We start from the raw sequence: 26,328 nt of genomic DNA on the forward strand, positions 1-26,328 counted from the left end.
TATTAAACAGCTTACAATATCTACGAGAATTAATTTTGCATTTTATATCATGAACAAATTACGAAAATTGTAATATCTCTTCTGGCTAAATGTAGCGATGTTAAACGAATTTTGACCTTTCCCTACTCGTACTGAATATTAAGCACGCACTAATATTTCAGGACACCGCGCGCTTATTGAATTTAAGTCGTGCTTTTCACGCGATTTCCTTTGCAATATTCGTCTATATTTCGTATACTAAAATCTATTTCGCTATAAATCTCCTTTCAGAGATTTAGATTTCTCATACAAATAAACAAAAAAAATGTAATTACATACAGACACACACACACACACACACACACACACACACACACACACACACACACGCACACACACACGTGTATATGTATATATTTTTTAAAATTAATATAGATCAAGATGTTTTTTAAAAACTAAACATTATTAATTTACACTTTTCACATTAAATGTTAACAAGTAAGATTTCTTTTACTGATGTGTGTGTGTCTTTCTTTCTTTCTCGCTCTGGTCATTTAAAATATTCTTTCTTTACCGTGCTATTAACATCACCGATATTGATCGCGGTATCGCCTGTAATTATTTAGGGTAACTCTGGTTATTATATGCCACATCTATTGAAAACTTAATTTATTATAAGTATTATTTATTTACATTTAAGGTAAGTAAATTATACCAATAAAAATTTGACAAGTTACTTTCATAATCTTCATTATTAGCGTAGCTAGGGAAAAGGCTATAAACATTTATGCATCGCAGTTTCAGAGATCTTGAAATATAGTCCTTACATGAAACCAAAATTTGTAATATTACAAATTAAATTGATAAGCTATTTAAGAATATTGATTTTAAGAAACATCTAGGGTCATAAGGTTTCCTTCCCTTATATTAAAGAAAAACTATAAAGAATTAATTGTAAATAATTATTTAGGATTTGATCCTAAATTTTCCTATATTCTGTGCGGGTGTTCTATAAATTTGATTACCCAGGCATGTGATATTACGAAGGATTATGGTTTCGAAACCGAACTACCGGTTGTAGGACACTAGGAAATGACATCTCGAGTGTCTGTCGTCGACACTTTGTAGAAACTCCCATATTTCGGCCATCGCGATTTCCTTCACAGAAGCGGCTGACTAATTTGCGTCTGTACCACTTCGTTTCACTATCGATCCTCCGCGCGAATCTCAGTCTCATCTGACTCAACCGGAACTCGATTTTACGCCTGGCGGAATCCTAACACAGTAGTTATTTAAATATCTCAGCCAAATAATCAGCATCGTTAAATAATATAAATGGTATTAGTTTACATGTTATATATTAGATCAATATATTATTAATTAGAAAAGTATAGGCTGCTTGTTACATTTTTTAGCAGCGTTTGATTTTAATGAAATTTATATTACATTATTTGTTTATATTAATAATACTTGAAAAAAAATTAAATTAGTTCTTACAAAAATTTTAATAAAGACGTTGCAATTATACTTTCAAATTTTGTCTCTAAGTTCTTTTTTTATCTTACTTTTGTATTTGTATCGATCGTATCTTCAAAAATCAATGTCTTGTAAAGAATTTCTTAATCTTTTTACAAAATTTGGAAAACTTTTGAAACGAAGGAAAGTTTAGAAGAAGCGATTTTACTTTGAAGAACAAATTGTTCCGTAAGCCAAACTTTCTTCGAAACAGTTTGCTCAATCTCAATGGTGCGGAAACGAATACGCCACTTATCGATCGGATATAAGATGCAGAACCGTCGGATCCTTGGGGGTCAGGGATTTCGGTATATGAGGATCATGAATCTCCACTCCGTTGTTTCTTATTTTAGCCAGTTATGTGCATTCATATCGCCGTGACGCGATTTATTTGCACCAATGGCGTAAACGCTCGGGTCACTGGGTCGCGAAATTCGTTGTGGAAACTTTGTGTGGTGCTGCACGAAGTTCGCAGCTGTCACATGAATGCAATAGTAGCAAAGCGATCAGGTGTAATGGTAACAGAGTGACGATAGGTAGCATGAAAGAAAGGGTTAAAATATTATTGCAAAATTGAGAAATCAAAGTATCTACAGATTTATTTTTAAACATTTAATACATATAATTTTTTTGTATTTTATATATATAAAAAAATGATTTAATACATAAATGTAATTGCAAATTAAATGTTTTACTTTTAAAATTAACAAAAACTAATAACGTTTGATGTTTTACATTTTATATTACGTAAAAATATTTATTTGTGTGCTTTCAAGTTAATTAAGTGATTTCTACAAAGATAACAATAAAAACTTCAGGACTTTACGATACAACAATGAAAATATTTGGTGACATCGTCCATACCGAGAGAAAGAGAAGTCAAACAAAATCACTGGATGCGGAATGAAACGTGACTTGCGTTCTCGATCTTATGTGAACCTTTGCACCCTTTGATGCATCTTCCGCTCCTACCTTCATCCCGTCTCTCTGGTTCAAGCTTTGCCGTCCGCTCGCTTTTACCTCTTTTGACCTCTAATTCGACGAGCAAGATTCACCGTAGCGTGTGTGCCATTAACCCAAATAATTTTGAGCTCGAGAGTCTCCACGTCGAATTTCCCTTTACCGGGTCCTCCTTTGCGCTCATCCATATTTTTTTCTCTTATTGAAAGAGTGACCAGTATCATTGACTTAACAAGAAAAATTTATGTATTCAACATAGATTGAATGTAAAAATGAATAAAAAACCTTGTTTTTAAAAGAGCCAACAAATTTAATCAATTGCACAGTTGTTATTATTATTAATAATATTATTACTATTGTCAATTTTTTAATTAATTTTTGTTGTGTTACATTAATTGCTTCTCTATATCATCATATAAATAATTACTATTCTTCTCTCAAATATATATTTCAGAAGTAAAATTTTTTCTGGATATGTTTTAATCCAACTTATTGATTAGATATCTAATAAATAAGATGTCTAACGCTTATTTTTTTACTTGATTCGATTCTTTCTTTTTTAACATCAAAACGATCTAATGTAATTCCTTATCATTAGCGAAGTAACTTGAATCGCTCAGTGCATCGAACTGCATCGAGCTGTTACTTCGTGGCGGATTGTCGGTGTGCAGGAAAGGTCCGTTAAGCGTTTTCGTGTAAGTTCGAAAGTCAATTGGTCTGGATTCACGTAAAGTTTCTCCGTTACTTTCAACGGGAAAATGGAGGAAAGAGTTGAGTACGTTTTAGTTCTCGATCGGGGTTCTCGTGTCAGATATGAGGCGTGGTATAACCCACGATTGACTCCTGCAAAACTAACGAAAGTTTCACGACAAAAAGAAAAAACTACGATTTATAGCTTTGATGATGGAAGTTTTTTGGTGTATCTATAATCTGTAGAATGCACGCACGTGAATTGGACTGATAAGATAAAAAGAAAAAAATAAGTAGAAGTCTACATAGAAAGAATGAATTCTTTGAATATTTCTTTTTTATTTTCGGGATTTACTTATTTTATATATTATATTTTTGATAATTGTTATCAAATATTTTAATAATATTTGGTAATTATTATACTTTGAACATAATATAATAAAAATATATAATGTATATAATATATAATGTAACAAATATAATAGAATGAGAATTTTTATTTATTTTGATTAAAGTTTTTTCCTTTTTGTATTTTTAAAAGTTTTATATTAATACATGCATTATTGATATCGAACTTTTAAAAGTAATAGAAGTAATATATTTATCTGTAATAATTAAAATAAAATATTAATAAATTATTAGTATAATTGTGAATTTTTTTATGTTCTACTTTATACATATAACTGTTTTAATAATATTATGGCTAAACCTTTAAACAAAATAAAACATTAAAACTACATATTATGTATATATTACATACTTTTATGCAACTATTTTAGTACTTTTTCGCTTCAAGTTATTCTTACTCATATTAATTTTATCGTATTTTATAGGATTTTAGTGGTATCGAGTTTCTGCAAACTCAATCGGAAATTGTATAGCTTGTTTAATATTTTCTGAGTTATTAAAAAATTTAATTATAGACAGTTTAACGTTTTATACATAAAAATTGATGGTTTATTAGAAGACATTTAATCATGTACAGTTTGGTGTTTTATATGTAAAAAAAATTACGATTTACAAAAGGTATACTGTTGCTTCTACATGCTGTTTTATAGTATATCGAAGATAGCAATCCGTAATTATGCGCGTATTGAAATTCCGATATGTATCGCATCGATAATGTCTTGCAATTACCGCGGATTATTGGAACACAGACATGTGCAAAAATATAGCGAAATATCGATAGTACGATAGCTCGGTGAATATCGGAGTTTGCGTATTTTAATATTTATTAACGGCTACTGGGGACCAGATGTAGGTCGATGTACTTGGCAAAACGCCGATATTTGATGGCCAGTCATTAATCCTTTGCACGAGGGATTTACGCGGCCCAAGGCGAAGTGGGAATACATCCCGATTAATTAATAATATTTATAAATCGGTGGGTCACGATTACAATGCACCACAGCAATCTGTTATTAACACGATTCCAAATCTTGCATTTAAACGCGAAGCACACAATTTTCTTTTATTTATGAAGTTAGGATTTCAATATGTTCCAAGTTTTTTTATTATCATATTACATTATATTATATATTTTGTTTATTATTTTGTGCCGTTTATTTTTACATATAAAAAATTATATATATATTTTTTCTTCAAAACATGAGACGTATTTTGTACACACATAATTCTTAATTTTTGGAGTATCGGTATTTAAAGTATTTTCTATTAATGTTTTAGGGATGCTTGCCACGATTCCTGGACACAACTGCGACTATCACCAATGTTTGGATGCATATGTCCAAATAATCATATCAAGCGACGATGCGATAAGATCTTCTCGACAGTGAACCATAATCCCTGTGTTGGTGAGTCCAATATGTAATTCGTAAAGCTCTTTCTGTCTATCCGTGTATTCGTATATATTCTCATCGTACATGTAATTACTTGTGGAATACTAAATTTGTGTATCCTGTCAACAAATAGCATAACAGTAATATCACAGTTTAATTAAAGAATAAAAATTTAACTTATTCTATTAATTTATTGTCAAATACTAAAATGCTCGGTTAATTACTGTGTCATTGTAAATAAAAATGTATTATGTAGTTTAGTCATTGCTTTAAATATCTTTTGCAAATTTAATGTCGGCTGAAAAGTTTGTCAAATTTAATTTTATTATATGATGTGCTTGAATGCACACGTAACGGGATGTGTAACTACGTGTACGAGAAATTTTATTTAATAAGTTTTACCATAAATTGGGATTTGAACATAATGTTGTGATATGAATGAACAAGTACAATTATATTAGCACTTTGTGAAAGGCGATTGTTGATGTTGTGAAGTAATTTTGGATATATATTATATATAAAGTTTCTTCTATATTATATCTACATTGAGTTTAAGGGATTTCTTGCGTGTCTGTCTGTGTGTATCTTGTACAGAATTCGTATTTGATTTCTTTCTGTCAATGTATGCATTGAAGCATTTGCATCGATCCTGGATATAGATTACAATTATTGCAACGTACAGATTTGCAATGTGCAAATTTTATCTTAAAACAACTTAATTACATTTTACCAAATTAAATTTTCCATTTTTTATTTAATTTTATTTAATTTAAATGTATTTAATATCTTACATATAAACATACCTATAAACGTATAAACTAAAAATAAAATGTAACGAACATTAATATCATTAACGTATCACCGATAGTATTTTATCATTCGATAAAAACCATCTACTTTATTATTATTTTATTATTAGTTAAAAGGCTTATTTTATTTAAGAGGATGGAAGCAGGTCAGTTTTACCGATGAAACGCAATAATTTTTGCAGAACTACTACGTTTTATTGCTTTTATAAATTTAGAAATTCTTCTTCAGAATGAAAGTACATGTATTACTAATTTAGCTTGCGGAATTTATGTCAAAAACAAGAAAAAATTTGTAGTTAATGGTTTTTTTATCATTTCTTAGTCAAGAATGGCGTGTGGAGCTGTCACGTCATAACAATATTTGCTTCATATAAGAGATCTGTCATTTGTTCTCACGAAATTCAAGATTCTGAACACGTAGATGACAGGAACAAACAATGTGGAGTTCTTAAAGTTAGACTTTGATGCCTAATTGACACAAAATTGTTCTACAAAAATTTAAGTTATATACGCATAAAAAGTCGATAAATACAGTAACAAGAAGAAAATTGTTTTTATTCTAGGTATAAAGTCTAATTTACAAACTGATATTAATACATAACTCTGGAATATTTAACTCTGAAAAAGAATTTCTAAATCTAAAAAAGAAATACATACAAAATCTGGTTAATAATGTGCACTAATAACTGTGCATTATTGATCTCGATCAAATTCAACCATCATTTCAGCATTCCTTTATATTTTGCTAAGAAAACTAAAAAATATTATACAGGTATATAATAAAATATTATTATGAATAAGATGTAAGAAGTAATTTCTAAAAGATAGTTAATTTATTAATATACTACGATGATAATCACATTTATTTGCATAATCTCCGGTATTTTTAAATTCTTGTAATAAAGTGCGAAATTTGTTATCAACAAAGTGCATAAATGAGGAGACTCATTGTAGCATCAGTCTCGCGTTTAAAACGGAGTTCCAGCTGAGAACTGACGTATACTAAACTGAAGCCACTTCCTGTTACTCTCTCATTTTTTCCCTGGCATCAAAGTTGCGAGCGAGGTAGAATGCTGCTCGACGGGGCAATTACTTTTAAGCGATACCGCGGTGTTCAAGGCTCGTCGGAGAACGTTATCCTCACCCTCGGATAAGCTTTCTTCGTAATTAACTAAAGAGGGAGATGCAGGCATTAAAAGAGGATAACAATGAATCCTAACTTTAAGAGGTAGATAATAACCTATACATTAGAGATGTTTTGCTGCAATAATTTTAAAAACAAGTATTTTTCTAATAAAAATATAATTTTATCAAAATTATGTTTTACTATATATTTTATATATTAATTATATTATATTTTAATATCTTTCAATATTTTTAATTGTTTTTTTTTTACTTCTTAAAATTTAACTTGTAAAAAAATAAAATAATTAATTCTAATTAATTAAATAGAATGTTTAATATATTTATTTAATATTATAATAACGATGTCATTTATAATATTACCAAAAATTAGTACAAATCTTACGTAGAAATTAATAATTTTATAAGCTATGTAATTACTGAAGTTTATTTAGATTACTTTTTACACTATTTTATTTTTATTTATTTACACTTTTTTTGATCATCAACTCTACATCCAGGATCGATGACGCTTCCGCCCGTGCCTCGCAATTGTAATTTAAGACAACATAAAACTTAAGCGTGCAGCGCACGCATGAAACGTAAGTATCCTTACACGCATCACACGCATGTGTGACAAATATGTCTCTTGCGTTGCGTTTGACGAATGAATCGCGCCAACGATGCATAGTGCGAGCAATGAACGCGACATATACACTCTACAACAGCATTAACAGTTGTTGAATGCGTGACTGGACGAGAGCAGTTTTCAGCACGAAAACATAAACGAACAATTAATCATTACGGTAACAATGTTATAACGTAATTAACATTCGACACTACGGACATAATGTACAAACAATTCAGTTTAACTCTCGACGCAACAAACTACTTTACTCGCGAAACAAAGAAATTCTGCGTCCCCTTGCTACAATTTCGAATTAATTTTAAATGTCGTATGTTATGTCGATGACAACTTAGTCAACAATTATGAGCATACAATTTAATACAATTTAATGAGATTGGTATCGAGGTCAGGTGGCAAATACTTGAAAAATTACTTTTTAACTGATCTATGGAGTATAGATCAAACAAGTCTAAAACATAAGTTCACGATACAATCATTATTTCGTGAGAAAGAATAATTTCATTAAAAATTTGAAACTTTAAAATTTTAGGGAATTGACAAATAGAATTTCAAGCTAAAATTAGATGTCATTTACCTCTTGCATAAAGTTTAATTACTTACTGTCAAAGATTTTATGTATTCTCTCATATAACGCAATTAATTACTTTCAGAATGCAGAAATATTTGAACACATAAATTATATCTTGACTACAAATTAAACAACATTTTTATGTCTTATACATATATATAACATTTTTATTTGCAAATAGTTTTTAGTTTATCTATAAATTAGATTTCGATAAATTAAAACTTTAATAAAGCAAAAGCAAATTTTGTCTTTAAAATTTAAACACTTTTGATGTTTATAATTTAATGTTTGTATTTTTAAAAACTTACAATTTTGATCTTCAAAAATTTTTTAATTTGCTACTTTTGACGTTACTGTCATATGCAAGCTTGAATGGGAATCCTTAATACCAAACGATTCGCCCAATATGTAAACCTGGATCTTGAATTGAGATTGGAAGCACAACTTTAAATGGAACGGCATTCCGTTCTTCTTACCCCAAGTTATCGAACAACCAGACAGTAGGTGTATGAATAACAATGAGAGAAAGAGAAAGGAGAGCAAAAAAAGAAAAAAATGCCGTTCTCGAACACAAAATTTATAATAAACGTTTGAACTATTTTGCAGCCGAATTAAATTATTTCTTATTACAAATGATCAAATCTCCAAAGATAAACATACGTCATTAGAATAGTATGTAAAAACTTGATATTTTATTATTATGACGTTTAATCACGTATATTTTGATTATTTGATTACGTCTTCGCAAATTGTAAATACATTAGAAATACTATATGTACATTTAATTGATAAATATACAGTTCTCTTATTATTGTCACAATTTATTGACTGTCTATTGTTTGAATAAAAAATAGCGAATCGTGATATTATTTTATTAATATTTAATAGCGTGTTGTTAATAGTTTTATCGAACAAACAAAAAGCAGTTTTCGTTACGATTTAACATGTTTGAATTACACAACAATTTAATTATTTCAATTATTTACTCTTTCTCTAAAAAGTTATTAATATATGACGACAATTTGTGATATATATATATAAAGATTCAAGATCCAACTTCACAATAGAACAAATTAACAAGTAGATTGATTACAAATACAAATATTTACCATCACAACACAACAGCCAGTTTTTAAGTAAAGACATAAAACTTTAAGTTGACTTTTATGATAAGCCTTTATTATTTTTATAACAATCTTGCTTGATGTTATAAAAATTAAACTGTTCTCTCCTTGATAATACACAGTAAAGAAGCAATCTCTGTTACCCCGATGATTGTCGCACTTTCTGAATGAATAACATTCTAAAAGTGCAATATCTCGAACAACGTGAGGTGTTTTATATAGCCGATATTTAGGAGCTACGATATTTTCGCGATGTATGAAAGTACGAAAATGTACAAAATGTAGCTACTAAATTGTAAACGTCGTAATCTCATTTTAAATGTCACCAAGGCTTCTAACTAGCCTGATTGTCACAAGGTCTATTGCATCTCACGTTACTCACTCGAAGTTAATAAAACGAAGGCACGCCAGAAAAAAAGTAGCAGAACGCATGATGCTCAGAATCGAATGTCTCAAGACGTACGATCAGTACTTGAAGAGGTTCGGCGTGGAGGGTCCTCCTCCTCCGCCGGTCCGGTTCACGAAAGGGAAGAGACGTCCGTTCCGAATGGAGGGAGGCCCGAGGATGCGCGAGGATCGATCCTCGAAATCCCGGAACGCACGAGAGAAATGTCTGCATGAGAAAGCGCACCTCGGCACCCCCTATAAGAACGCGCTCCACCCTTGGAGAATTCGCGTTTCGAGACCAATATCCTCGCCGCCGCCCTTGGAGACTATCCCCGAGTCTCTCTCTCCCCCCCCCCTCTCACTCTCTCTCTCTCTCTCTCTCTCTCTCTCTCTCTCTCTCTCTCTCGTCCCATCCGCCTGTGATCCCGCGTACATACATATATTTCCGTCGCGTATATGTGTCATGAATATTTCGACGCGCGACGCGATCGCTTGCGCCCCATCGACAAACGCCTACGAGATAAATCGACGAGATGGAGAACGCTATCGAGACGAAGCGATCTCGCGGGAATTTTACTGCATTACATTCGTGATTGTACGATTCTTAGTTGCTATTTTAATATTAACGGTCGTATTACGAATTTGTAACGGGATATCTTCGGATCTTGTAGCCTATTTATTTCCTTTCCTCCGCAACCTTTGAATAATAAGGATGCGAGCACACGTATTCGATCATATATTGTGTGTATCGTATTTATTCGTTTTTGTTCTAACTCCATGTTATTTGGAATCTTTTCCGATTTTGTCAATCCGATTACGGACTCGTGGCGCATCAACTTATCAGTCCCTTGTATTATGGGATCGACGGTAGAACGTCTGACAGGGCTCGATCGCTCGCATCGACACCCGCAATTTTCCTTTGTCGTCGTAAATCCACCGCGACGAATCGACGTCGCGATCGGTCGAGATTGTTCGCACCGTGAAATATGAAACACGCGCGCTTGACGGATGAAGCGCGAGTCCAAGGTGGCGGCGATGAGCTTCCCGGACGATCCTGCGGGGTGGAGCGCACCAGGAAATTGTGCACCGCATGTCGTATTTCTGCATGCCGTGAATCCGTACTGGGGAATCGACGAATCGGCACCCGCATGCCCTGTAACTTACGGCTTGTTTTCTCTCTGAAGTGTGTAGCCTGTTAGTGTGTGTAACGCCTACTACGACTCTGTCTACTCTCTATACTCAACTCACTATACTCCCCTTCGTCCCTCTACGTCGCCGAAGGATTTATTCGGAAAATGTCGGATGGTTATCAGAGTTAATTCCACAGCAAATTAAACATTTAAACAAATGGAACGAATTGATTGACGTTTAATAAAGTTTGGAAAAGTAAATTTGTTGATTTCAAAAAATCTTTTTTCCAGTAAAAATATTCAGTAGGTAAGTTTAAAGTAGTATTTGATATTTGATATTCTCTAAATGTATTTCTTATTAAAAATTGAAATCATAATTTACGAGTATTTAATTCCGACAGTACAGTTGTTTCTTGATTCTTATAATCATCAAAATGTTTTATAAAATAAATAATGATCTGTAAACAAGTATTATTTTAACTTAAAATTAACAATAAAAAATTCAAACTTGCAATAAAGAATCTACGACGTGACAGTCGAATGTAAAAAAAAATACACAATTAAGAAAGAGGGAAAATGGCATGCAGTAATTTATTCGGGTTTCCATTTCGTTACGAATGATCGATGCGGAACCGAGGGTTAACTCTCTTGGTCGGCGTCCTGCGGTCTCTTGTGACAATCCCTCGGGAATCCCAAAATCTCTTAAGAACGAAATCACGCTCGGCGAGCAGTGCGTCGCTCCGGGATAATTTCTCGCGTGCAGTAACGCTCAATACGAGGATCCCTTGGCTCTGGACAGAGTTTCAAGTCCCGCAGTATTCTCGAAGGAGCCCGAAAATTCTCTCAGGAAGAGACGCTAGGTCGCCTGTCGATTTCGATTACAGACCGGTTCATTTAACTTCGTCTTCTTGCTGGCTTTTTATTTCCTACCGCACCATCACTTCCGACAAACGAGAAAACGCCGACGTCGTCGTGAGGACATTCAGGAAGATATTTGCTGCTTGTTAATAACGCGCTTAAAGTAACTCACGATTGGCTAATTACTTTCAATTTATAGTAACAATAATATTAACAAATAAACATAGAAAGTAATTTTAGAAATCCGGTTTAATTAAAGAAAATTTGTATTTTTTTATTTCTTGACAAAATTAATTTAAAATATTAGACGTTTAACATAACTATAAATGAAAGGAGCATTTTAATAAAATGGATTTATACAATTGACAGAAATAGTACTAAAATTGACCTGATTTTAATTAAATAACAAATTTTAAATCAAATGAATGACATTTTCCGCTAAATTATTTCTTGATTGTGTATTATATTTTCATTTATCACACACGCACACTCACATATAAACGTTTAATTTTGAGTTGATTTTGTATTAAATTAAAGTAAAAAACCATTTTGTATTTAAATAGATTAAAACATTACAAGCAAATAAAAATATAATTTTAAGTATGCGCGCGCGCGCGCGCGCGCGCGTGCGTGTGTGTGTGTGTGTGTGTGTGTGTGTGTGTGTGTGTGTGTGTCTACATATAAAATATTGTTTACCTATCTCATTTATTTCCATCGATCTTCAAATATGAAATAATAAAATAATAATATTTCAGTTTTGTCATGCTTTATGTATACTGTCGTCGATTTTTTATTAAATGAAAATATTGATATAGTTCCTAATATACATATAATAACGTAATAAATTTTTAATAAAGAAATTTTTATTATCTATTTCTTTCTTTCTTAATGAGAAAATTTTAGAAATACTGAAAATAACTAACATCTTTATAATAAGAAATATTTTGTTAAAAGGGAATTAATGGATATTGACTGAAATATATAAATACAAGAAAATACAGTAAATATGAGCATCATATATTTCTAATTAATGACTTTTTTGAAAAAATTAATATTTTAATAAAATTTCAAATATTTTATTAGGGATAATAATCGGAATTAAATACTCGAGTTTAACATGTAATATTATATATACTTATTTGTTAAACAAAAATAATCCAAATATGTTATGATTATATTTCACAGTTATTTCTTTCTAGTTATATCTTTATACATAATCTTATATACGTCTATTTTTTTAATTTATATTTTTTCTATTGTTTTCCATCAAAATTAATTTTTATAAAATTCGCAGGAAAGCGCAAATATATATATTTATTAATTCGAATGTTTTAAATTAATTTTACGGTATGGAACGATGCATCTACAATTATGCTCATTCATCCTCGTATTTAATATCTCGGAACATCGATGATACTCGATATCCATGCGATTATTTATCTCAACAAACAGAATCTGTGGTATACTCAGCGATATCGAATCGAAGTCTCCTCCCCGCGATGATCCGTCAACGCCCGTGCACTGCAACTACTACCACCACCACTACTATTACCATCACGACACTTTACCCCACAACAACAGCACGCAGACCTCGCACGTTGCGTACCGATGGCGAACGCGCACCCTCACTCACCCCGTTCTCGTCCGCGGCTCTGCTTCTGTGTTACAGAGGTCCTGCCCTCCTCCACCTCCGTAGACCTGTCGGGCACGGATTCGGCCCTGTACCCGTTCGACCCGCAGCAGGAGAACTACCAGGAGATCTGGTTGCCGCCGACCAGTATGTACCCCTCTTTTCTGTTCCCCGGGACCGCGCGCACCCCGCCGTACTACGATCCCGACAGCACGTACGACATACGGGAGCCCGGCGACCGCTACCAACACCACCACCGTCATGGCGATCGACATCATCACCAGGAAGCGCCGGAGCTGCCCGGCAGACCAGCCGTCCTCGTTGTCGAGGCGTACGATCCTCGGACCGATTCGGACCGGTATGAAACCGACATGAATCGGTTCGAGGATTACGCGGCGACCTCGCGTCCAGGCGTTGATCATCCGGATCGGTCGACGGATGGATCTTCTTCCTCCTTCTCCTCCTCTTCTTCCTCCTCTTCTTCTTCTTCTTCTTCTTCTTCTTTTTCGTCTTCGTTGTCCAAGCATGATCGCGTCTCCGGCACAGTGCACCTGCAGCCCCAAAGCGAGCATGACGCGCACCCGCACCAGCATCGGCACCATCACCACCAACAGCACCAGCACCATCACCATCGTCAGCACCCCGCACTACCTGCACCACCGTCCGTCGTCGCGACGCTGTCGTCGTCGTCGGCGGGCTCGTACGCGCCGGCGGCTGCTCGTCCCACGCCTACCGTGTTGGACGAGCCGTTGGGGGCCCACGGGCCCGGTTATGCCGAATCGCCCCGGCTGCCGGCCCCGAGGAAGTTTGCACCTAGGCCCACCTACGAGCACCGCGCGATCTTCGACCGCGCCGACGACGATCTCGATGACCTCGAAATCAGGCCAGCCGCGCCGCCCGTCGATCGGTTCTTCGATCTCCGTGAGGAGTTCGTCGATCAAGGTTCGTACCGGGCCACCGGCACGCACAAGGGACCTCATTTTGTCAAGCCAACGAAGGATATGTCCAAAGACACGTTAGATGTCTAAAAAATTTTTGCCTTACGTAAATACGTCGGGCAAATTGTGATGGGCACACTCGCGTACCGTTTTCTTTTTTAATTCTATTTTGACATATTTGGAAGATTGAAAACGGAAAAAAAAAGAATCAGAACTTTTTACAATTTAGAAATGAGCGATTTTTTAGAGCTTGATGCTATTAATTAATTTTGTTGAAATTAAATTGTTAAAGTTATCAGTAACAATAAAATCTCTATGGTAATGATTTATAATAACGATTTTCAACTAAAAATCTTTACTTGTTTATATAACTATAATTGAAATGAAAAATATGTGAAAATAATACTCATCCATGTCCCAGCGTAGTCCGTTTAACAATTTAGTAATAGGACAAATTAATGATTTATGAGAAATATATATGTACACACTCATTACAAAGGTAAACTATGGGTGTAGATACTTGAAAATTTATGCTACTTCTAATAACATATTGATAGTAATGAACGAATTAATAAATTTTTAATAAAAAGAAAGTAAAACGGCAAATACTATAATCTTCAAGTAATTGTTATATATAACGTTTAATATTACATATTTTTTAAAAATTTCTTTTTAATGTGTACAGAATGTTTCTAATATTCAAAAAAAGAGATTTTTTATTTTATTAAACATTTTTTGCGAAATTATTAAATTAGCCTCCTATTTTACATAATAGGTTTTAGAAGTCAATTGAAAAGTTAATGAAATTTTCAAAATCAAAGAATAAATATTTGTAAAATTTATGTTTTTGACATTGATGGATAAAAGTAAAACAATATTTGCTTTTTAAAACGAAAAGGCATATTTCAGTTATAATGCTTTTATTTTGTTTACCATTATTGTTAAAAACAAATCTTGATAATACATCGAAAAAATGGAATTTTCTTTAAAATTATTAATAAGTTGATGAACTTTTTTTTTATCAATGACCGATTAAAAAAATTAATACATTTTTCTACTTAATTTTTAATTAAAAATATAATATATTTCTTATTCATTCTTTTTGTTCAGAACAGGTTGAAATTTTATTTAATATGTCTGAGTGCACTTAGGACAGGTCAAAAAGTCGGGATTAATTATTTGTCTCGTTTTCGCTCATTTCGATGCGACTACAGGAGTAGCTGAAAAAGAAAACTCTCAATTAATTCGTAGTATTAATTTCTCAGATCCTTCGCGTCGCGCACAGCGATATTATTTGCAGTTAAAATTTTCACAGATTAGCCAAAGAAAACGCTCTCGCAATTTTGCAACGACATCTAAATGCAATTTCACAGCTTATAGCTGCAACTGCAAATTTAAATAAGAATAATTCCCAAATGATTTTAGAAATTGCGTACGGTCTTTCTTCCGTCTTCTCTTTACAAAATAGTTGGAAGAAAATTTTTTTAATTTTTTTTATAAGGATGGATTTATCTTGAAGACTGCACTTTTTGTGCACAACTTGTTACACCCGGTCATTTACAGTGAAGGTCATCGCCCATCCGGACAATTCCACCAGTTTCGAGGTGATTGAATCGCAGTTGGAAAACCCACTGATCGATGCCAAGCATCGGGATTTGATCAACATGAAGCAGATTCCCATTCCGGGTGGCCATCATCATCGCACTCATTACAAGAGAAACCAAACAGATGATTTCGAACGTAAGTTACAGCTCTCATTATAATCATATTTTACTTAATTACACAAATTCAAATATTTCTTATCTTATCAAAATGAATATGCCATGGTGCACGATGGACAAATAATATTTATTAATTATATTTATTTATTAATATACTGTCGATATTTATGATCAAAATTTTAAATAAATTAAACAATATTTTGATAATAAAATACTGCGATTAAAAATATGTTTTTTCCTTATATTTTTAATATTTAACAGACATAATTACTAAGAATATGTAACAACCATTCTTAAATTATTTAAGACATACTTATTTATTATTAATTATTATGATACATTTATTTATCAGGTATGCATTATGATTAGAAAAATCAAATTAATTAAATAATTTACTTATCATTGATCGTGAACAATGATTTATGCGATGTAATGCGTGACGGCAAAATTGTCAGCTGTTGCTTTTTTCAATATTCCAGCGCAAATTGCACGCAATCAACGCGAATATAATAAGGTGTTCGATGCTTAATCATAAATTTTTCCATTAAGACCCAATCTTTCTTGCCGGAGGCGACAGGTTATGTCAAAAATGTCATAACGTCGCTAGGGTGCATCATGGAAAATTCCATTTGTTTTAATGTGCCGTGCAAATTCATATTTTCTCGGAATCTGCCCACGATGGCATTCTGTTGACGGATAGTCAAGTTTTGCGCGAGGAAAAATCAGGAAAAGGGTATGAGACTGTTTTTGTACATACAACTTTTGTCATACATTGCGATGCGATGATTGTTATTATGACTCGACAAACGCAAAACATTTTGTGCATCGTATCGCACTTTATTTTCTGACTTTACCATATATATAAGCGGTGATTAAATTCTTTTTAAATCAAAAAAATTAGTTTTAAATTGAATTATTATATGAATCAAAAACATTTGGAATTCTATGTGATTTATGTGAACGAGAAAATATCTTTAAAACGAGCTATTATTTACTTTGTATAATTCTCTTTGATATTTTTAGGTACTGAAAAATGAGCGAATTTAAAATATAAAAAAATTATACACCTTTCCTCATGTGAAATATGATAAATATTTTACATGAATGTATATCGCAAATAGAAAAAAAGGATACAGGGAGGGAGTTTATAGTATTACATGCTAAAAACAATATAGAATTCAGAAAATTCATGGGAATATCTCGCTGAAAATATTAATTACATTGCGGTCTGGTAAATCTTTGCGTATCCAAAATAATTTTTCGTATTTCGGCGAGGAAAAAAAGCACGTCCGTTTCAATATATATCGAATAGTGATAACCAATTACAATAAAAATGCTTCCCAGTGGGCCCACCCAGTACAACACGGCAAAATGAAATTCATTAGTTTCCGTGCAACACATATATCTTCACATGCAAGTTTATTATACGCTGAATAAATAAATTGTTTCAATTGATATTGCAATATCCATGAAATCTGATTTTTTATATTTTTGCCTCTCTAAAAGAAAATATTTTATTTATTTTATTATTTATTTATATGCAATTATAGTTTTATAATCCATACTAAAAAATTTGAATAATACAAAATATTTTATAAAAAATTATCTGAAAATTATATGAATTATATAAATAATACTTTTAATTAAATCTTGATATAATTTAAAAAATTATATATGTATATATGTATGTGAAACTATGTTATAACAAAACTTATAAATTTAAAAAGTTTTGAATATATATATATGTGTGTGTGTTTAAAAGTAAAAATATGATATATTAGCAATTAATAATTTACGATTAGTCAAGATAAATGATAGAGCGTGCAAATAATAGGAATTAATCTTCGGGCTATTTTGACGATTACGATTTTCCGTCGGCGGGATGAAAGAGCGGACGATCGATCGCATCTCCCGCGTAATATCTCGCGAAGATATCACTTCAACGAGTAAGATTTATCGTGGCGAAAGTTTAATTTAATTTCAACTCTCTCTCCGGTTGCTCTCATTTCCTGCTTCTCCTCGTATCTCTCTTGCGCGTCTGCATATTATTTCTCGAGCCGCCGGATTTGGAACTTTAATCCGCCATCGTGCCCAAGATTCGCCCAAGTTTTCGTCGTATTCGATATTACACGACGGTTTTACATCGATCGTCATTTCCCGGATTCGAGAGAAATGCGCTTGGACGAGCAGATGTGCGCTCGCTTGATCTCACGCTCATCGTTGATTAAGACGAACAGAGTCTACAAATAGGCCAATTTTGTCTTTACGTCGCGATAAAAAAAATTTTTTTATACAAGAACTGTTTCTTCGCATTTAATGTGTAATAATACATCAAGCAAAATAAGTTCTGAAACACAAATCTGATAAATTTATAACTCAAAATAATAAAATTTCTTGTACTTTTTGTTCTTTTTATAATATTTATAAAATTTGTAAAATTAATTTTTTGTTTATTTTGTTTTCAAGTATCTTCATAAAATATGTAAAATTGACTTTTTGTCTATTTTGTTTTCAAAAAGATAAAAATTTTTGGTAATGTGATAACTTTTATAATTTCAACATCTATCAATTTTTCCACGTTTTAAAGTTTTGACGTTATGCTTTGAAAAATTGATAAAAATTTCTTTCTCTATTATTTGTTTGTCTTAACAAATTATTAAAAATTATAAAATGTTTTAGAATATTTAGAATACTTTAAATTAATAATATTTGCGACCTTAGCTCACATGTTATATTTAGAAAAGTGTTTTTTTTAATCTTGCTAATAATTTTGTTGGCTATGTCATATTTATTTGTATATTATCATGTTCAGAGAATAAAAACCGTGAAAACAATTTTTTAAGGGGATTATTAAAAACGTATATGTATTCATATTGACCCATCGAGTTCTGCCGTGACAATTAATACTATGAAAAACGAACAGTAATTAGAGTTGTAAATTCAACAATCACACGTTGCAATTTTTTTTTGTCGATTACAGACTAATTAGTCTTTCTTATTAATTAATTAACATCGATTTAATTTATTGATAATTTTCAATGTATAATTACTGATGCATTTAAGAAATAAGAAGAAAATTAATTACAAAATAATAAGAAGTAGTTAATTTTGGGGGGTTTATTTAATTTAATTTTATTTATTTATTTTTTATTTATTTGCACAAATAATCTATCGTATATGCCAAATTTATTTAGTAATTGAGCTTTACAAATATTCAATCCTTATTTGTATGAAATATATTTATTGAAATAATATTTTTGTTATGTAATATCTTTGCTTTTTTATACCCTTTTATTAAAATAAAATAAAAAAGTTTAATGTATTAATATTTTAAAAACGTTAGTAAAGTTTCTCTTATAGTTTTGAAACTGAAACTATGTAATTCTTTGATTATCATTTCTTAAAATAAGAAATGCCACAAATGGCTTAGAATATCATAGACGAGTCGTTTCAATTAATAATTAACTAAATCAGATTCTAAGATAAAGATACAATACAAGATGAAATATGTAAATTACCCTCATTGATTAAAATAATGTTGAAAGACTTTTTGCTTGGTTTCACACTGTGGCTAATCATGAATAACACCGCGATTAGCCGGCGTTTTTGGCACCAGCGTAGATCTTGTTTCTCCGCAATTATTACTGTAACTAATTGCCTGCGCGGCCAATTAACGTCAAATATGGGAAATGCAATTGCGATCGGGAAACGCCGCCCGCTCAGCGCTTTGCGCGCTTCTTTAACGCGATTTTCTCTCAATTACAGCTGCGCTAATTACTCGGTTGGCCGATCAATTACGGATATTCATTGCGGTTTGAAATATATATAAATAGCGGATAAAATCGAGAGACCGCTCTATACGGTATCGGGCTAATGATTAATTAGCACGTTCGCCCGCTCATCAATTGTCACGTTTGATGGATTGTGTATTATATAGCTTTTTTTATTTTACACATTAGGAGAGCTTAGTTAGCCATTTTATTTAAAATATTTACTAAATATTATATTATGCAATTTAAAGTAATAGAAAAAAAAATTTTATTTGAACTCTTTCTGCAAAGTATTTTCTTTTCCGACTAAATAACCGTATTACACCTGATTAATTGTAATGACAATTAAATTAATAATTTTAAAAAGTTTTGTATATTATATATGAAATGTATTGAAATTTTATTCAATCACTTAATTTAACTTTATGTAGTTAAATATTATGTACTTATTAAGTGTGAAATGTCTAACGGCGAATATTACTCGCGCGAAAAATCGTTTTGAGAATAGCTGTAATTTTATTGAGAGACTCACGTCACATCTACCGTTAAAATTACATTCACGGGTGACTTACCTCATTGGCAACTTATCTTATTTAATTTTTACAATGTACATTTAATATTTAATCCGGAAACGAGCGCATATGATGAAAGCTTTTTGACTAGTCGACATGGTTAAATCATCGTTAAAACGCGGAGAATAACCACGAGGCAAATTTCATGCTCGGTGAATTCACTCGTAGAGTTTGTTACAGCGGTTATAAATTTTAGCCGATTTCGTTCAGTTCAACATTGAAAACTCGCGAATGAATTAGTCACTGCGAATAAGCGGTTTTAGATTCCGCAAATGAATCTTGCGGCGAGCGAGAAAGTGAATTACCTTGTGAATCTTGATCCTTTTTAAGAACCGCATTCAATCGTTAGCATCGCGTAAGGTTGGTATATTTCATCAGTGTAGCATCGCGCTGAATTTGCAACGCAGACAGCCAAGTCACGGGCGTCGACGTTGAACTTGCAATTTCGTTAACCGGCGATTTGCATTTCCGTCAACTTTGCGATGCACGGCGACAAAAATCACGACCACGAACTTGCGAGACACATTCACGGCTCCGGTTATTTCTGGGTTAGTAATAGATGAAATTTAATAGAAGTCAGAGAGAGGAACATGGAGCTGGATATAAACCGCAACCTGGGTTTTGCCGAGGTTTGGGGTGTCCTGACAGCTCCTGTCACGTTTCATCGTCCTACGTTTCTACGTGACGTGTCTGACTGATGACAGAGTTTGCGGCTCATTTTACGAAGCTTTATAAAAGTAAAACGGATTTGTTGATATAAGAATCTGCTGTATAAATTCCTTTTGGTTCAAGATGATTGACATAGACACATCAAATCAATATCAAACAGTCAAATTGTTTTACATTTTTTATATTATTGTAAGTAAATTTTCATCTAGAAGCTAATTTAATACAGTTTTTGTTATTAAAATTGTGATGGTTTAGAATAAAATATAATAAGATTTTTTATATTGAAACGATGTTCATCATATCAATGATGATATCAAATTTAAAAAATCTTGAAAATTTCTTAAAAATATAAAAACAAAATTTTAATTATATAATTAAATTTTTATCTAGAATAGTATTAACTCAGAAAAATATGAGTAGTATTCTAGGATTAATTACTGTTCTATTTATTAATTTTTTATTGCATTAATCATACAATTAATAAATCAACATTAGTGAAAATTAAATATATCGCGTAAAATACTTGTGTTAAGTATCAAGAAAGTATTAAAAATTGGCTTATAAAATATTAACATCTTGTTTGTTGTATATAATTTCTAGATATCTATATTAAGAGAATTGCGCTTATCAAATATAATTTTTTTTACTGAAAAAGGGAAAAAAGCTTTATATTTAACATCGTAGCGTAAGTGCTGTACATAGAATAAGCGTGTTTCACTCGTGTGGCGTTTTAGCCGTTTTCCATTTTCCATGAGCAAATGATCTCGTTGGTTCTAGAGTCTAACGACTCGCCGAGCGAGTTTCTGCATCCGCGCACCTGTGTCACCGAAAAGGTCTTCACCTGACCGAGAAGCCGCGATATATCTCGCGACGCGAAGGCGAGCTCGACATCGATCTCGGGAAGCCGGTGCGACATGAGTTCCAATTACTGCCGCTCGAAATTGCCTTTGTTCTTCTATCTGCTACACGCCGATCAAATCCAAAATTTGCAATATCGACCCTTTATTGGAAATGCTTAAAGTGCGTTTCGATTTACGTTCTGACATTTTTTATTATTGTTTTAATTTAGTCGAATTTTGATTATATTTCATATCTCAATTTTCGCTTTTTTATTTTCGCGCATCTATTGAAACAATTATTAGCATTGTATTTTTTTAATCTCGAGAAACAAACACACACGTACAGATAATTTGCGAACAATTCAGGGGTACGATTAAGGCCTCCGAAGGGATGCAGAGAAAGTTGGCGGCCGCTCGTTTGTCTTAATAAAATGCGTCGAAGCCACGCTCTTCATGGTGGTTGACTTATGGCCAGTCATCTGGTGGGGCGGCTCTTCTCATGGGGAATCCTAGACCCTTTTTTTTCCCTTCGTGCTGAAAAGGTAGTCCCGTACTCCCTTCACGATATTCACGGGCATCCCCTCGCGATCGTTAAATCCGTCGCTAGAGTCCATCAATCGAAGAGAGGATGTTGGTTAATGATGGCGATCATTCGTCATTGGGTAGATATCCATTCCTCAAACGGTCGCTTGTCGAATTTGAGTCTGTTACAAAGCCCAAAATTTCCAACAGGAATCTCTACGATGGCTCATTGTTCATTTTGTGAGAATATTTCGCATCGCAATCTATTTTCTTACCATTTATGGGAAATATATGTCTATTTAAAATTAATATAAATATGTTAACAAGTTTAATCTACACTTTGAGTTTTGATAACGTTGCATTTAAATGAAGAGAAATTGCTTGTTTGTCCTGATTTAGGTCTATAATTCTTAATGGAACTGAAAATAAAGGAAACGATAAGGATCGTTCTTCTTTGCAGTGCATCGACGCCCTCGGTGCGCGACGTTGATGATTTATCATTTATTTGTGTTCACTCCGGCAAGAAAAGTGGGTCTCCCCAGTGACTGTGTAAACAGCATTACGGATAGGAACAGATGGAACTCGGGCTGCCATGTTTAACTATGCCGATGTCGATCTCGATCGAGCAGGAGCGTTGTATACATCGCTCGATGATGCCACGATCGATGATGGAAGCTTTCGCGTTTCAATTTTTGCTGGAAGAGCCTTCAACGTCGCGCGTAAAATAGTGGATATATCCATGATAAATGGTGCTTTTCACAATTTATCAAATGCGAGCGCGTCTGATATACAATTGCATTATATGGCGCTAATTGGAAAAGTTTCGCTGGTTATAATGTACATTTATTTTATCTTGTTATTTTTATACGTATATTTGATCAATATAAATTTAAAGTAAGACATTAAACCACATTCGTCATCATGAGTCGAGATAAAATTAGATCCCACGATCATATCTTCTACTCTTCTTGTGAGTATCAAGCTTATTTCTAACTCATCACTCGGACTTTTCTCTTTTCAATTTGCCATAATGGAGAAACGTTGAAAAAAAGTATAATATAACTGAATTTTATAACAATTTCTTTCTTTTGACTGCCATTCTTTCTTCAAATAATAAGAAAATATCATTTATCTCTTTCGTTTTTCGCTCAACAAGTAAAATATACACCAAACACACGGAAATTATATAAAACTTTTATATGTAAGAAGATTACAGTTAAGCCCCGGCTTGTTCTTAATTTTGAACGATTGGATCAGCACTTTCCTTCCACTGACACGTTGCTCGTTTCGCAGAGGTGGGCGCGGAACCATCGTCCTCTTCGTCAGACATCGACAAGATCCAACAGCCGGTGAAACTGATCCTGTCCAGTACGTGCCATCATGCTTACACGTCCTGCAAGTAAGTTTGCAATTTCTCTTCGTTGTAATCGAGACCGATCATTGCGAGCAAGATAAATTGCACGTGAAACGTTTTTGTTTACTCAGAAACGATCCAGAATGCAAGAATCTGCTGGAACCCGTCCTGAACCACTGCGACTCGACGACGTGCGCGAGGAACGAGTGCATGGAAGCGCTACAGCACTTCTACAAAACCGCCAATCACAAGCATTCCGTGGAAATTGCCTTCTGCCTCTGCAGGTTAATCAAATAGACAACAATCTTCTTTTTTTAACCTTCTAGTCGCGGTACGCGGTACCTCGACTGCGGAATTCGATTTTCAAAAACGCGAACGTTCTTTCGATGAAGCAAATGCAAATCGAAACAATTGAAAACATTCCAGCTTACGAGGTATCGAGAAAAGAGCCACTGTAGCGGTATTTTGTTCCAAAGGTCCGTTTGAAAGAAGTTATTATAGTGACGTTTTGTTCCAAAGAATAACGGAAAGCCACTATAATAGCACGTAACCAAAGGATTTAATTTTACTTTTATTGTATTTTAAATTGCTTATCTTTCTTTAGAAATATCTTTTTTTAATAGATTTGCATCCATTTCTATTAATATAAATTAATTTTAATCTCGATCTTTATAGCTTATTTTTTCTTCTTTCCCTAATTTTAAGAATTACGAAACCGAAATTAATCTACATTGGTAGAAATAAACAATTATTCGAGCTTTCTATAATTCTTTTTTTCATGGCCATTATATATTGCTGCAAAGTACTTTATCGTTTGGATAATTTATCGCATGTTTCATCTCTCTCGCTAACAACGTTTTTTCCAGCAGAAAGATTTTCCATGGAAAGATTTTTCCATCAACATGTAACTATACCGGCGCAATTGCCCTTTTCGGGTGTGTTCCGTCCACGCTAAATGTTTAATTGGCCGTCTATTGTCGTGAGAAAGTCGTGTTGAAATATTAACGCAGGGCGCTGCACGAGCGACTGTGTCGCGGCACAATGCGCGACGTAACGTAAATTAATAACGGATTATTGTAACGCTAGTTGCACAGCTGCGAGCGCGATATGACGAATCAACTGTCGGCGCCGTCGTAAATTAATTTGGAATTAATCGAAGGACGTTCGTTAATTCGCGTTCTAATTACACGCGCACGTACATGCTGGCGAAAAATTTTTTGAAATCCGTATCGAGCAATTGGAACATTGGATCCCTACGCAAAACAATGCGTGCCCCGCGATGCATATGCCGAGTAGTACGTGTTACATTGCATCCGGCAGCGGCCCGATATCCCAAAAAAGAAAACGCAAACGCGTTTAACTGACAGAAATGCCAGATCATGTTCTCGATGCATCCCCGTGCATTCAGGTGAACTCGGATGAAGGTAATAATAGGCACAATACAGAATTGCCGGGATGAATAAAGAATAGAGGGAACGCATGATTGCAATCGATTGTTCTCGGTATTATTATGAAAATTTGAAACTAAGTTAACGTAACGATAAGTCATAATTTCTTTTGTGCTTAACTTATTGCAAATATGTCTTTGATATTCTTTATAGAAGGAACAATTTTCTATAATGTAGGTCTGTGATTACAATCGAAAGATAGAGGTGTTAGCAGATTAAATGTAATCTTTATCACTTTGTTTTTATTATTCAATTAAAATAAAAATAATAAATCTAATCTGCCATGATACTAATAAACTTTTAGTGTGGTTATAATGACGTTAAAGATTGGGAACATCTTCGAAACGTAATTAATGCAAAAGGAAATCGTGAGATGAGAAACATGCGACGGAGCAGAGTTAATTTACATTAGCATGTATAACTTTGCACAAGAGTAACCAAAGGCTTTAGTATAATCTCGGGTCGAGAAAGTAAGGAAATTCTTATAATTACTGAATTATTTTTAAATATTAAACAATGCCATGATCCTTATTTGTTATAGCATAAAATATTCGTTGATAACACAAACCTAATCTTATTTAGTAAATAAATTATTCCGCAGAAACATTTTACGTTCTCCACAGTTGAGAAAGATTAATTCGCAAAAATAGCACACGCAAATTTTTTCAGATTAGAACAAATATCAAGCTAGAAGAAACCAGCAACTGAGATCTCGCAACAACTTCGACGAGAAATTCTCGAAGCAATCCTAATATTCCTCTCGCGCGAAAGGCTCGTATTTTTTAACGAGACTCCTTTAACTTTAAGTGGCTTTTGGTCGCGAAACAATGCGGAAACTTTCCATTCTTGTCTCTCGCGTCTTATTTTTACCTACGAATTCTCATAGCAGTCTTTATTACAGGATTATTTTTTTTATTCATCTTGAAAATAAGAGTTCAATGATCAAATAGGAAACATGATTCAATGAAATATGCATCTAATTAACATTTGAACACACAATATGCGTTACATTAGCTCCATTTTGCCAATTATGCCATAATTAAAGCGTCGATATTACTATTTCGCGACAAGATACTAATTATTTCTTAGATTACAATCTAATCAAGGAACAAAACCTAAATTATTTTATTTAATATTGTTATTTTTATATTTTAATGTTAATGTAGGTAATACAGAAATATAAACAGAAAATTGATTAGAAAATCATTTAACTGAAGTTAAAGCTATATTGTTAAAACTATATAATTATTAATGCTGTATTACTGTAAAAAGAGT

The 26,328-nt window shown here is 33.0% G+C and overlaps 1 protein-coding gene across 4 annotated transcripts in view; it reads left to right on the plus strand.

The window, feature by feature from the left end:
* Positions 1-26,328, plus strand: part of LOC105836798 — a 283,568-nt gene that overhangs the window by 224,832 nt on the left and 32,408 nt on the right. For 2 of the 4 annotated variants that reach the window (XM_028189400.2, XM_012681084.3), the window contains 5 exons: positions 4,831-4,958; positions 13,260-14,162; positions 15,722-15,898; positions 23,545-23,650; positions 23,737-23,889. In XM_028189400.2, the coding sequence (XP_028045201.1) occupies positions 4,831-4,958; positions 13,260-14,162; positions 15,722-15,898; positions 23,545-23,650; positions 23,737-23,889 (1,467 nt within the window). The remainder of the gene's footprint in view (positions 1-4,830; positions 4,959-13,259; positions 14,163-15,721; positions 15,899-23,544; positions 23,651-23,736; positions 23,890-26,328) is intronic. The other 2 variants (XM_012681085.3, XM_012681086.3) reach the window with 2 other exon arrangements.

The sequence above is a fragment of the Monomorium pharaonis genome, chromosome 4 (genome assembly GCF_013373865.1).
Source record: "Monomorium pharaonis isolate MP-MQ-018 chromosome 4, ASM1337386v2, whole genome shotgun sequence".
Lineage (NCBI taxonomy): Eukaryota > Metazoa > Arthropoda > Insecta > Hymenoptera > Formicidae > Monomorium > Monomorium pharaonis.